The following is a 15,406-nucleotide window of genomic DNA, read 5'->3' on the forward strand; positions in this document are numbered from 1 at the left end:
TGTGGAGTAAAACATCCAGTCCAATACAAAGTTATCCATCCATTTTCGGAGCCACTTATCCTCACAAGGGTCACGGGACTGCTGGAGCCAATTTCAGCTGTCATCGGGCAGGAGGCAGGGTACACCCTAAACTGGTTGCCAGCCACACACAGGGCACACGGAGACAGGCAACAGTCACACTCACAATTACACCTAGGGGCAATTTAGAGTGTCCACTTATTGCACGTTTTTGGGATGTGGGAAGAAACCGGAGTGCCCGGAGAAAACCCACACAGGCATGGGAAGAACATCCAAACTCCAAACAGACAAGGCCGAGATTTGAATCCCAGTCCTCATAACTGTGAGGCCAATGCTCTGCAGCTGCAATAGCATGCTGCCCTACAAAGTTATTGTAAATAAATATAAAAAAACCTTTGAAATGTCTGAAACACATTTCATTCAAGTGTGTTTGGTCACAGTGACACTGTTGCCATACAGTACTCATCATAGGCGAGTTGCTTTCATGACGCGCAAGTAATTAGTGTGCTTTGTAGTTCAATATCCGGTGCCAAAGGCAAAATAAACTTTGTACCAAAAATGGTATCTCTCTCTCTCACTCGCAGGGCCATGTAGGTTTGAATTTTTTTTCTCGCCTGATTTAAAAAACAAAAAAAACCTTTCTTAAAAATGCATTTAGTTTTTACTTGCTTGTTGTTGACAAATATTTACAGTTGTTTGTTGATGGGAAACATTCAAGTGTGACAAATATGCAAAAAGAATAATTACGACGGGGGCAAATATTTTTTCACAAAACTCAAAACTATATACATGGGAAAAGATCTCCGTGCCGTTGCGGCGACGTTGCAGGGCTATTTGTTTTCCATGTGACGTTGCCTTGGCAAGAAATATCTTGGTATTCTGCCATGCCAAGTCGCCACGACAGTCACACCGACGTCGCTGCCAGAGAGAGACATATAAAATTAAGTTCATTTTTCTTGAGAATGACCACTGGTGAAGCATTTCCAGTCAAGGTACCACAGAACATCGCGTTGCAAAGGTCACGACCTCCTGTTATATGGGAGATTGCAGTGGAGTGAAAGTTTAAGCAGTGTGAACATCAAAGAAATAATATCATAGTATGTTGCCACTCCTTTGCATCCAAAGAAGCTGAGGAGTCATCTAATCAAGCCGCAGGACACGTCCAATTGGAAGAAAAATTAGAACAGATGAGGGACCTCATAACTCATCCAGAATGGAAAGGCCTCAGGTTACCAATTGGCAGCCACATGATCAGATGATGGGAAATAGGTCCTGAATAATGGTAAACATACGCAGTCTGTACTTCTTGATTTTCTTAATGATTAATTAATGTGAAAAAGCTGCAAATAAGTATTTGAACACCTGAGAAAACCAAAGTTAATATTTGGTACAGTAACCTTTGTTTGCAATTACTGAAGTCAAACGTCTCCTGTAGTTGTTGACCAGGTTTGCACACACTGCAGGAGAGATTTTGGCCCACTCCTCCACACAGGTCTTCTTTAGATCAGACAGGTATCTGGGCTGTCGCTGAGAAACACAGAGTTTCAGCTCCCTCCAAAGATTTTCTTTTGGGTTAAGGTCAGGAGACTGCCTAGGCCACGCCAGAACCTTGATATGGTTCTTACGGAGCCACTCCTTGGTTTTCCTGGCTGTGTGCTTCGGGTCATTGTCATGTTGAAAGACCCGGTCACGACCCATCTTCAATACTCTGACTGAGGGAAACAGGTTGTTCCCCAAAATCTCACAATATATGGCCGCAGTCATCCTCTCCTTAATATAGTGCAGTCATCCTATCCCATGTGCAGGAAAACACCCCCAAAGCATGATGCTAACACCCCCATGCTTCACAGTAGGGATGGTGTTCTTGGGATGGAACTCATCATTCATCTTCCTCCAAACACGGTTCATAGAATAATGACCAAAAAGTTCAATTTTCGGTCTCATCTGACCACAAAACCTTCTCCCATGGAAAACTTAAGATGGGCCTTGACATGTCGTGGTTTAACCAGGGGAGCCTTCAGTGCCATGCATGATTTCAAACCATGACGTCTTAGTGTATTACCAACAGCCACCTTAGAAACAGTGGTCTCACCTCTTTTCAGGTCATTGACGAAGTCCTGCCGTGTAGTCCTGGGCTGATTCCTCACCTTTCTAAGGATCATTGAGACCCCACGACGTGATATCTTATATGGGGCTTCACTCCGATTGAGACTGACCGTCGTGTTTAGCTTATTCCATTTTCTAATGATTGCTCCAAAAGTGGACCTTTTTTCACCAAGTTGCTTCACAATTTCTCTGAAGCCCTTTTCAGGCCTGTGGAATTGTACAATTTTGTCTCTGGACAGCTCTTTGGTCTTGGCCATGTTACAACTTTGAGTCTTACTGATTGTATGGAGTGGACAGGTGTCTTTATGCAACTAACGACCTCACACAGGTGCATCTGATTCAGGATAATACATGGAGTGGAGGTGGAGGTTTAAAGGTGGACTAACAGGTCTCTGAGGGTCAAAATTCTCGCTGATAGACAAGTGTTCAAATACTTATTTGCGTCTGTATCACACAAGTAAATGGTTAAAAAATCATACTGTACATTGTGATATCTGGATTTTTCTTTTTAGATTATCTCTCTCACAGTAGACTTGCGTTAACAATGAAAATTTCAAACCCCTCCCTGATTTCTAAGTGGTAGAACTTGCAATACAGCAGGGTGTTCAAATACTTATTTTTTTTTTACTCTATAGAGTACACATTGTACATCAGTTGTTTCACAATGTTTCGTCAGAGCAAGCTGTTTCCAGGTTTTTTATTTTTATTTTTTGGTTACTGTTTGTCACAGTGAAATGCTGTTATTTTGTTACTTTATTTAACACCAAGTCAACACATGGTAGCTCGGGAAATTGTTAGGTTCTATGTGCAGTATATTATGGCAATAGAATGTGTGTATTAGTAAGGTTGGTTCCCTGGTAGAAACAGAAATTTAATTGTCTTGAGCTCAAAAACTTTGAGGAAACCCTAGTCTTAAGTTTTCTCCCAAATTTGCATGTTCTTTCTATGCTGTCATTGGCCAAAAAGAAAGTTGTAGACTCGAAATTACGCATTGTGTGAATGGTACTCTGTCCTTTCATGTTAGTCCTGTGATTGACTGGTGATAAGTGGGTGGTGGGACTCAAGTAGTTCGAGTGGTTGTTTCTTAAAGGGGAAATCCACTGGTTGCATTAACAATGTATCCAATAGATCATGTAATATGTACTCTATTTTGACAATGTGATGTTAAATCCTCTCTCATTTGATAATATTTTGAGAAGATTTTTATAGACAATTACGAATTTTTCAGGGACGCTGCCATTTTCACAGGCCACATGACCTACGTGCGCGGATGTGACGTGTTACATGCCGCAACAAAGGCTCGATTACATGGGACACCGTTTATGCCCAGCGCTGATTTATCCTCATCTGATGAAGAAATAGCATTTCCGGTTGATACGGAAGACAGAGGAATACCTCCCATACACAGCCGTGAGCGGCACAGCCGTGAGTGGCTGAGCTGCTCACGCCGCCACGGGCCTTGTAACTAGTTAGCATGCCGGAGTCTCATTCGTTATCGGAATTAACCAGGACCCGGCACGGCAGCGGCTGCAGGACAGCGCGCTGTACGAGTGAGCTCTCTACCGGCAGCCCGGTCCCGTGTATGCACGGGACGGAGGATGCGCGCGTGTAGGTTTCATGCGGGAGGTATCAGAAAAGTTACCACAAGGATAACAGGCTTGTGGCGGCGAAGCTTTCATAGCAGCGTCGCTTTTTGATCCTTTGATGTCGGCTCTTCCTCCACAATGCGGAGGAAAAAGGCGTGAGAGACACCTGTTATGCGGGGAACAGACACCCCCAAGCCGGCTTGCTGGCTCCAGTACAGCCGTGAGTGGCATCGCTCACGGCTGTGTATGGAAGTATTCGTCCGTCTTCCCAATCAACCGAGTGGCCGAGCCGCTCACAGCTGTGTATGGAAGTATTCCTCCGTCTTCCCAATCTACCGATACTGCTATTTCTTCATCAGACGAGGATAAATCCAAGAAATCAGCGCTGGGCATAAATGGTGTCCCATGTAATTGAGCCATTATAGTGGCACCGTACATGTTACATCTGCGCACTTAGGTCACGTGACTCACGAAAAATGGTAGTTCCAGCAGTTTCATACATGGAGGATATGAAACCATTTTTTAGGTTAGTTTTGTTTTTTGCTTAGTTTCTTGTGTGTACGCGTGTGCGTGCGTGTTTGTATGTGTGTGTGTGTACGCTACGTCTCTATCTGTAAACATCACTGTTGTATAATAGAGTGGAAGAAGGAATATATTACGCAATCCTACCCTATCCAAAGTTAATGTGTGTGTGCGCGTCTGTTGGAGGATAACATTGCGAAACAGCTGTTGTGGTGTTTCTAATTGATAGAATTCCTGTCCTAATGACATGTGACCCCAATACTGTTTGTGAGATTGTACTCTTGTTCTCTGAAATCCTTTTCCATGCCATCCTCCTCCCTTTGTCGTTTCTATCATCCTCCACATTTGCTATCTTTTATCCATGCAGTTGTGCCACTTTCATCCTGTTATGTCCTCCTGTATTATTGTACAAAAAAAAGATAAGAAGACTGAACTGGAGGGGAAAGGTGGTGTGTGGAGGAGTCCATCAAGCCCAAACTTCCACAGCTAAAATTAGAGATTGTGAGGAATCCTGTTCTAGCTGATCGGAGACATCAACGATTATGAAACATACATGGTGCTGAACTTTCAGGAAACATGTGATTATCTTTGAAGACAGTGAAGACAGAGCTTCAGTGTGAATATCATAATGATTTTTATTTTGTCAGAAACAAGGACTTTGTCACTGGTACTTGGAGCCCCTCTAGTACGACAACAGACAACTATTTGACACTAAATACTTTTGAGACAATATTAAATGTTACTTATCTCGGTAGGGAAACACCATTCAATCGAGTGTTTCTTGTTTTATTAGTTCGAAACACCAAATTAAATCTCCCATGTCAGGTTATTTGGTTAATTGGTTGGTTCTTTTCTGTCATTCCTACAATATTTTATACTAAAAATTAAGAGGCATTGTGCATGTTGTCAAAACATTTATTCGAAAAAAAAAATACCATTTGCTCCAAAAAGTCAGCATATGCCCTGCTCAAATTCACCAAAATCGTGTTAGACTAGCAGTCTACTTTGTGCCAGTGTTTAGATGTGGTCTAAGGAAGTCTAAATTTGGTTGGGTTTTTTTCTCCATCAAATCCACTCTCTGCAGAATGTCACAAGACCCAACCCAGAATGCATAATAGCTGACGTCCTGTGTATGCTATGCTAACGAGCATGACTTGGATTGATGACAAGTTTGTTTGAGGCCGAACTTGCTAAAACTAACTTTTATACTTTAGCATTAGGCAATACGGTGGCACAACTGTAGAGCCTTGGCCTCGCAGTTCATAGGACTGGGGTTCAAATCATGGCCCCGCCTGTATAGATTTTGCATGTTCTCCCTGTCCCTGCGTGGTTTTTCTCTGAAGTTCAGGTCATGGTGGCAGTACCTTGAGCAGGGAAGCTCATACTTCCCTCTCCCCAGGTACTTAATCCATCTCTTCTTGACCCCAAGACAGTCTCTCCAGCATGTACTGGATTTTCCCCAGGGTCTCCTCGCAGTAAGATATACCCGGAACACCTCACCAGGGACATCCTAAACTGAAGACCAAACCACCTCATCTGGCTCCTCTGTGGAGGAGCCATTCCTGCATAACCAAGATTCTCACCCAACTCTCAGGGAGATCTCTGACACCCTAAGCAGGAAACTCTTTTCTGGTACTTGTATCCGGGATCTTGTTCTTTTGGTTATGAACCACAGCTGGTGACCATACTTGAGTGTAGGAATGTAGATCAGGCAGGAAATTGTGAGCTTCATCTTTTGGCTTAGCTCCTTCTTCACCACAAAGGACTGATACAAAGTCTGCATCATTGCAGATGGTCCACCACGATAAGGTGGTGATCTATTTTCATCTTGGGGGCTCTGTGGTGACATCTGGTTTCAAAAAAGATTGTGCTGTGAAATGGTCTCGTTCCCTATTTACACAAGCAAGGAAGAAGTGCTTTTACCTAGTTTGCCGAATACGGAACTCGGTAGTATCTGTATGCAACGCCCAGATTGGTGCAGAAAATTGCACGAAAATCAGGATCCACCCGCGTTTGTGCCCCACTTTAGATGTGCTGTCTATGAAAAATAAAGCCGTGACAACCCATTACTCTTTGGAATGGGTGAGGCACTAACATTGAAACAACAGCCGATTAACATACAATTTGTTTTGAAATGTCCACTGGCCAGATTAGTACACATGCCCAGAAGTACTTAACACAAATGCACAGTAATAAACACAATTATCAACATATGAGCCTGTTATACAAAGGTAAACTTCCCACCCAAACAAAAGACAAAACATTTTTTAATGTAATTGGTGCTAACAACATGAGATATACTAACACAATTCTACATATTTTCCATTTACCCATTGGACAAACTCTACAGAATATTTAGGAGTACAAACTGTTTTTCCAAACTTTATACAACGGCAAAACACTCCAGGAAAACTAAGAGTTTGTGAGATTTCAAATGATAAGTAATTAAACTGTTTCCTCAGTGAAAAACCGTTCATCTGTGGAACCTGCTGAATGTGTCATTTAAGTTGCAATTAACCATGGTCCACTGAAAACAAGCTTAAAAAGGGAATGCAAGACAAGATTGTAATAGCTTCTGTTTGGGTTCGGCTGTTAAGGAGGATCAGGGTCCAGTTACTACACACACATACACAGAGGGGAAGGGACAGCTCATATGAAGAGATCTGACAGGTCCAGTCCATGTTACAGTAGCCCCAAAACACAGACTAATCACTTTATACCCAGTTAAGACGTACTTTAGTTGCGAAATTAAAACCATCACTCTCTTTCCACAAATCTATTCATTTTCAGGATTTTCCTGTAAGAATATCTTAGCTTTTGTTTTGAAAACCTGTGACTTAATATTTATATAGTGTGTTTGTGTGTGTATGCGTGTGCATGTGTGTGTATGCGTGCGCATGGTAGGTGAATCAGGAGAATGTGGTGAAGGTAGGCCACAGACAGGTGGTCAACATGATCCGTCAGGGTGGGAACCGCCTCTTGATCAAGGTGGTGACAGTAAGCCGGAATCTGGACCCTGAGGACACAGCACGTAAAAAAGGTAGAATCCTACCAAATACAACAGCCGAATCAATCGAGTGTTCCAAAAAAAAGGGTGGGGGGAGACAATAGATAATATAAATTTTGTGAATGAAATGTTCTTTTACTGAAAATGTATTGTGAGACAAATCAACCCAAGAATTGTAGACTATAATCCATTCACATATGTGAATATCACAGCTGGTACCTGCGCTAACAACTGTATGTGTATATTAACCTCCCCCAACACACAGCTCCTCCACCACCAAAGAGAGCTCCCACTACTGCCCTGTCAATGCGCTCCAAGTCAATGACCTCTGAACTAGAGGAACTGGGTAAGAGCATTCCCAATTTCCTTTGACTCCAGGTGGCCTGTGGTTGGGAAGCTAGTGTGTAACAATGCCTCTCTTTTTGCCTTTGCCTTATTCTAATTGATTAAAGTGGATAAAGGTAAGCATTTTATGCTGCACAACGCTTTGCTGCCCATCTGGCAATTCGTATTTGTCCGCCAGCTTGCAGCAGCCAAATGAATTTTTAGTTGGAGATGGTGCTAAGTTTCCATCTACTACTGTATATTTTAATTTTTTTGGCTTCTCCATTCTCATTTCCTGTCTGCTCTTGCCATAATCCATTACAGCTGCTGTGGCTTCAACAAACCAACGCATAAAAAGTCGTTCGTTTGATATGAGTGTATTTATTTGTCTGTTGGTTATTTGTATCTGTATCAATGCGCATCACCTCAGTGTAGTCTTATCTTTGCATAAATATGTTGCGGTTTCCATCATGCTGAGATGTGTCCAAGGGGATAATAAGAAAGAAAGGAATGAAGGTGATAAGAGAGGGAAGGATAAAAAGGCATGGAGAAAGAGACAGAAGATAATAAGGTGGAATGAAAATATGCAGTTACTCGGGTGACAGGCAGAAGTGGAGCCAAATTACCAGCAATGTAACCCATATTAAAAACGTCATGAGGAAAAGAATTCATATCCTCAATAGTTTTTTTAAAGACTCCATCCGAAATTTACTACATGAGAGGTACTTTTTTTTATATGTGTTGAAGTGAGCTTTTGTTGAAATTTATTTAAGAGTTCCACCTCTAAGACCAACACACATCTCAAGCCATCATGCTGTGGACCAGCTACCTGAAATGTATATGTTGCCTCCATTTTTTGTGCTATCACCCCCGAAGCCAAACGGTCAAAGTAAATCTGCCAGTCTTGTTATTGCATCCTTTCTCAAAACAGCACATTATTACTGCACACACTTGGCGCCACCATCATTAATTGCATTACTGTGCCAAATGTCAAAGCTGTGAGCAAAGAGCAGAGAAAGGGGTGAAGGGTGAATGAATAAATGGCGAGGGAGTCGACTGACTTTTACAGAAAAAAATGCTGATGGGAAAATAAATGTGGTCAGCATCTTTTCTTTTCAAAGCTGCTGATTTTACATGGTTACATTCCATTTGCTTAATAGTGCTGCTTTGTAGGAGTGCAAAGTGTTGTGCCTGGTGATGATAATTACATTTCTCAAGATACACTGCATGAATTAATTAGAATGAAAGACAAGTATAGAAACACAATTTGAATGATGACTAACAAATGTATAAATATGTTTTCCAAAGAAATGGGGTCTGTCTTGTATTCACAAGACTGAACAATGTTTTTCTGTCACCCCCTAAGCTACTCTAAGGAAAAAGAAAGGTGGTAAGTTATTTTAGGCATGCTAACATTATGATGAATATATTGTCATTTACTCCATCTTTCTGAGATGAACTAATGTTTTTTTATTATTGTGAGTGACTGACTTCGGTCAGGTCAAACAATTTCATTCCTATAAAATAATGTTAAAGATTTACAGTTCTATACAGTTGTTGTCTTTCTCAGTCACTGCATGATTTGATTTTGTAACTTCAAAACATGTTCAAGTTTTTCCGTTCATTTATCGCACTTGCTATATAGCAATGCATTGTTTGTTGTTCTTTTGAACTCATTTGTTTCAGGGAGATATTGGACTGTTGGAATGTTTGAATGGTGCTTCACAAAAATTGTTTCCCAAATCTTTGATGAAGGATGACTCAGAATTTTCTTTTGTAATCCTAAAAGCATAAGGCTGTCCAAAACATGTCATGCTGAGCAATGTAAAGTTTGGTTGTGTCTCTACATTAGCAAAAAAAAAAAAAAAGTCAATGTTTGTTAATTAGGTCTGACCTAAAAAAATCTGCTGTCATTACTTTTTCTTCATGGGTGCTTTTCTTCTATCCTTGTGTAACAATGTAGGCTTATGCATGTGTTTGTGACTGGGTACAATATGTATGTGTGTGTGTGTGTGTGTGTGTGTGTGTGGTGTGTGTGTGTGTGTGTGTGTGTGGTGTGTGTGTGTGTGTGTGTGTGTGTGTGTGTGTGTGTGTGTGCGTGCGTGCGTGCGTGCGTGCGTGCTTGCATGAGGTGAAAGATTTATTCCAAGAAATGTTTCAATCACAGATGGGTTTCCAGGGCAACAGTGTTATGTGTTTTCTGATATGATGTTGCTGTCGTCCAATTGGGAGACGTCTTCCAGAGAAAGGAAATGTTTATCAGTGTCTGTGCACGTTTGTATGTGCGACTGCAATAACTGTAGTAAAGGAGTTAAGGTCATTGATGCTCCTTTCCTCCCCTTTCCTTCCCTCCCCCATTCCTCTCCCCTGTATGTAGATACTCAGAAGAAGAGGATTGTTTTCCGAGTCACTCTAAGTAATCACACCCCATAATGCATGGAAATTTTGACATACTAAAAAGAGACAGACAGGGAGGTGATCTGAGGCTAGCTCGTGGCTAGCATGTAGCTTCTACATAGGTGGGCTCATTCGAATGGCATCATCGTAAAGGGGAGTTCAGACCAGACAAGACCATGTTGGAGACTCAACAACAAATGACAGAGAGACCAGACACGGCATACTTGACAGATGAACATTGAATCCTCAATTTGGTATCGACTGAGAACAACCCTGATACTTAGATGATGCTATTGAGTCAGCTGCTTGGAAAGAGTTTGCACGGCTTCCAAGGCTTGACAGACCCAAAACATTCCATCTCAGCCCACTTGCTCCCCCTGTAGTATGTTTAAGTGTTTTCTGTTGCAGTTTCATCCGTGACTGAGCGTGGAGGGAAGGATCTTATGAAAAATGAGCTTGCATTTTCTTTGACTCATGAGATCCTTATTGAAGCTGTGCCAAACAAATGCTTTTTTGGGTTGTACATTATGAATTTTTGGGGGTTTTTGCAGATAAAGTTGAAGAGATGACGCATGCCCAGAAGACATCGCCAATGGATATGAAGATCGCAACAATCAAGCCACGGCCATCAAGTCGCTGCTTGGTTACACCCACTGAACTAAATGTAAGGTAACATAACTAAAGTCACCGTGAAGTGTTTTTTAAAACTGAAATTATAAGCGACCCAATTCTAGAAAAAATGTGTTGAGGAGGTTGAGACAAATCACATGTTTTATAATATTTGGCTATACAAAAAGGCCAGTTGTTTTTGTGCAGGTTCCAAAATCATCACTCGCCAGTCGCCAAACACAGCTAAACCATCCATTTAGCGAGTTAATTTCACCATGTGGCGAGTGAATATTTGCACCCACTTACGCAAACACAGGGTACATGTGCAAATCATAGTGGATCTGCATGTCCTGGAGCCAGTAATATTAGACAAGGGCGTATCCTACTAGGAAAGTGCATAGGACTCCTGTAACGCTGATCTTTGTTATCATCTTTGTGCACAGTCCCTCAATCTAACATGTTGGGATGTGTCTGACAACAGCCAATCAGAGTTGTCCTTTTCCTGTTCCAATTCTGTTTACAAGTAGCAGGGGTAAACTCAAGCTGCGCCTCCTCGGCTGGCTCGTAGTCTTGCACTGTAGCAAGATCAAGGCACTTTCTGAGTTGGTGGGATCACATCCTTGCCCCGGCGGTGTTGGCAGCGGCAGTTATACTATAACTAGCTGATATGTAAGGTATTGTGATCCTCAGAAATGGACGACAATGTGTTCATTCATTTGAAGAATATATCACCCAAATGAAAATGTGGAAAGCAAAAAATACATAAATACAAATTTAAAAATGCGATTGCAGTCAGTACAGCCTGCCACTGTGTTGCCAGCGCAAGCAGCCTCAGCTGTTAGCCACTGCTAGCAGTGAGGTCAGCAGCAACAACAAATAATTGTGTCATCATATGTGAGGTGGTTTCTAAAATTTAAACATTTTTTTAGTCTGCATTGTTATTGTGTTATTTTGATTCTCAAAATAATCCAATAATACATCTGGCTCCCTATGGAAATTTGTCAAGCTCCTGATCTGTTCCACAGTCTGCTATTTAGGACCTCATTGGACCTGTTAAAAAGTATTTGAGCCCGTAATGAAATTCTGTCTATTCTTTTACTTTGCTGCAATGTTTCTTAAAATCTTCCGATAAATTTAACAATGTTTATCATGGCATACTCAATGCTTCTTTTGAAAGTCAAACTAATTCAGACAAGCGAGGCCAGCCATGAAGAGAAAGGCAAACCTGTCAAACCAGGTTTATTGGTTTACTGGGGACAGGTTTAGGTTACCTCTACTCTGTGCTGAAATTTTTTAAACTGTCTATATTCAGTCATGGTTGATAGCTAAATAAGAATACACTCTTTGCCGGTTCTCCTGAAGAGAAGCAATACTTTCATGATTGTTTGGCAGTTGAATCATTGTTGATCTCTTTAGGGAAAAGTGGAGAAACCTGAAATAGTCCCCCAACAGGGAAAATACAACTATCTCTCAGAATAATGCTCCATTACAATGGACCACTTACTATTACTATATAATCCATTCGCTTTATCATGCTGTTCATCATTGACACCATGAGACCCAAGGCAGGACCTAACAATTGAGCGGCAGTAGCTCACCAATCTGATGCTTTGAACAGTGGGACTCCGAGGGAAGAGGACATTTAGCATGGTCTCACCAGGTTAAAAAGAGATTCAGAGAAATTGGAAGAGTCACAGGAAGGCACAGAAGTGGACGAAATCTGAACTGTTTATGATAAAACACACAAAGCGACTGAAATGGGTATTTAACAGATTATCATTTTCCTCATTAATTATATTTCCAAAGGTGCTATTGACATGAACATTTCATCAGATGTTCGAAACAACTTAAGGAATCCACACATACAGAGAAAGTAGAACAAATGGGACCAGAAATTAAATTGTGTGTAACAATGTGAAATGACGGAAGAAATATAGGGTATGCCAACTGGTATTTATTTGCCATTTTGTGCTTGTCACGAAGACCATTATGTTTTCACAACAGTCTGCGATGATCTTGTGTCAACTTTCTTTACTTTTCTTGAGATGTGTCTTGACTCACACCTCGGCAGTGAGACCTTTTTGTAGGCCATCAGTTAGGACTGAACCAGATGAAATTCATTTGCACTGACAAGGGGCGGGATTTCTGTTTATTGGTAGCATTTCAGCGTTGTCTTGGCTTTCTTTTTTTGTACCTACTTTTATGTGTTCAATAGTTCTTTCTTGTCATTTCAAATTTTTATACAAAGATTTCTGAGCTTAGAGGTAATTTTCACACAATCACACCTTTGAAAGTACATTGAGTAAATCGTAACAGTAAATACTTATTTTAGCCACTGAGTGTGCGTGTGTATGTGTGTGTCTGTGAGAGAGAGAGAGAGAGAGAGAGAGTGAAAGACAGCGATACGGTGAACGATCAGTTAGCATGTCATGGATGGTAAATTAATTGAAAAATCCAAATTGTCTTCGGTTATGATTGAGAATGGTAGCTTGTTTATATGTGCCCTGCTCATTTAGTCATACTTTCCTCCAGTGTATTTGCCTTTTGCGTGGACAAAAAGATCCTACATCTGTAAAATCATTTCCAGAGGGATAAAGATTACAGCATGTTTTGAAATTGAACATATTTATATTCCTCTGTATGTCATGAACAATATTCACATTTGCAGTCCATGTACCATGATCGCCAGGGAGTAGCAGTGGTTCCACCCACTGTGCCAGGGGCCTTTTTGGGGTTACCAGAGAAGAGCATGCTCAAGAAGCAAAAGTCTATAGGTATGTGTATGTGGGTATGTAATCGGTAAACCTTGTGAAAGGGAACCTGTATAGTTGTAGTAAATTGCTCCTTTAGTTTCATGTCATATTATATTGATGCCTGGAGGACTTGGGGTGTTGTAATTATTGATTAATTTGAATGGGGAAGTCTGCAAAAACAACTAACCATCTATAATACTGTAGGTCATTAAGATGAAGAGTCATCATCATTGTTAAGCCACTGGGTTGCAAGTGAGCACAATTTTATGAATGACTTTGTGACTAACAATACTCTAATTACAGCAAAATTTAAGGAAATCATTTGATGTAACATTCTTTGGAAATTGATCTAAGTTTAAAAACTGATCAGTTGCAAGATGAGAACATCTTCGGTAAAAAAGATATGGACGCACATATCCGTTTGTTAATCTTCTTGTTTTCCTTTCGGCATGTCCCATTAGGGGATGCTACAGCGAGTCATCTTTTTCCATCTTAGCCTATCTCCTGCATCTTCCTCTCTAACCCCAACTGCCCTCATGTCTTCCCTCACCACATCCATAAACCTTTTTGGTCTTCCTTTCGCTCTTTTGCCTGGCAGCTCCATCCTCAGCACCCTTACACCAATATACTCACTCTCTCGCCTCTGAACATGTCCAAACCATCAAGTCTGCTCTCTCGAATCTTGTCTCCAAAACATCCAACTTTGGCTGTCTGTCTAATGAGCTCATTTCTAATCCTATCCAACATGCTCACTCCGAGCGAGAACCTCAACATCTACATCTCTGCTACCTCCAGTTCTGCTTCCTGTTGTTTCTTCAGTGCCACCGTCTCAAATCCATACATCATGGCCGGTCTCACCACTGGTTTGTAAACTTTGCCCTTCATCCTCGCAGAGACTCTTCTGTCACATAGAACACCAGACACCTTCCGCCAGCTGTTCCAACCAGCTTGGACCCGTTTCTTCACTTCCTTACCACACTCACCATTGCGCTGGATTGTTGACCCTAAATATTTGAAGTCCTCCACCCTCGCTATCTCTTCTCCCTGTAGCCTCACTCTTCCCCCTCCACCACTCTCATTCAGGCACATGTATTCTGTTTTACTTTGGCTAATCTTCCTTCCTCTCCTTTCCAGTGCATGTCTCAATCTTTCTAATTCCAGTCTAACCTCATCTGTCAGCCTATCGATTACCACTGCAAACAGGAAGGGGCTCAGAGCTGATCCCTGATGCAGTCCCACCTTCACCATAAATTCTTCTGTCACACCGAAGGCACACCTCACCATTGTTCTGCTGCCATTATACATGTCCTGTACTATTTTAACATACTTCTCTGCCATACCAGACTTAGGCATGCAGTACCACAGTTCCTCTCTTGGTACTCTGTCATAGGCTTTCTCTAGATCCACAAAGATACCTTCTGACCTTCTCTGTACTTTTCCACTAGCATCCTCAAGGCAAATAATGCATCTGTGGTACTCTCTCTAGGCATTAAACCATACTGTTGCTCGCAGATACTTCTGTCCTGAGTCTAGCCTCCACTACTTTTTCCCATAACTTCATTGTGTGGCTCATTAAGTTTATTCCTCTATAATTCCCACAGCTCTGAACATCACCTTTGTTCTTAAAAATGGGAACTAGAACACCTTTCCTCCATTCTTCAGGCATCTTTTCGCCCACTAGTATTCTGTTGAATAAGTTGGTCAAAAACTCCAATTCAACATATGTAAATATGTTGAGTTTTTGATCCTTTTTCCACAAATTGATTAATATTCACGTTTCCGTTTTGAGGTAAAATTATTTAGTTATTTTGAAGTAAAAATAATGCATTTAATTTCACTGAAAACAATTGTACAGATACAGTGAAGAAAGAAAGAAAAACAATTTGAACACCCTGCTATATTGCAAGTTCTCCCACTTAGATATCTTGGAGGGGTCTGAAATTTTCATCGTAGGTGCATGTCCACTGTGAGACTGTAATCCAGAAATCACAATGTATGACTTTTTAACAATTTACACCTGCAAATGAGTATTTGAACACCTGAGAAAACCAGTGTTAATATTTGGTACACTAGCGTTTGTTTGC

The 15,406-nt window shown here is 41.2% G+C and overlaps 1 protein-coding gene across 13 annotated transcripts in view; it reads left to right on the forward strand.

Annotated features, from left to right (window-relative positions):
• The window catches only part of shank2b (SH3 and multiple ankyrin repeat domains 2b), a 292,642-nt gene that overhangs the window by 253,372 nt on the left and 23,864 nt on the right, over positions 1-15,406 (forward strand). For 11 of the 13 annotated variants that reach the window (XM_061815646.1, XM_061815650.1, XM_061815647.1 and 8 more), the window contains 5 exons: positions 7,137-7,272; positions 7,505-7,585; positions 8,930-8,953; positions 10,512-10,624; positions 13,238-13,343. In XM_061815646.1, the coding sequence (XP_061671630.1) occupies positions 7,137-7,272; positions 7,505-7,585; positions 8,930-8,953; positions 10,512-10,624; positions 13,238-13,343 (460 nt within the window). The remainder of the gene's footprint in view (positions 1-7,136; positions 7,273-7,504; positions 7,586-8,929; positions 8,954-10,511; positions 10,625-13,237; positions 13,344-15,406) is intronic. The other 2 variants (XM_061815649.1, XM_061815651.1) reach the window with 2 other exon arrangements.

This window comes from Syngnathoides biaculeatus, chromosome 3 (assembly GCF_019802595.1).
Source record: "Syngnathoides biaculeatus isolate LvHL_M chromosome 3, ASM1980259v1, whole genome shotgun sequence".
NCBI lineage: Eukaryota > Metazoa > Chordata > Actinopteri > Syngnathiformes > Syngnathidae > Syngnathoides > Syngnathoides biaculeatus.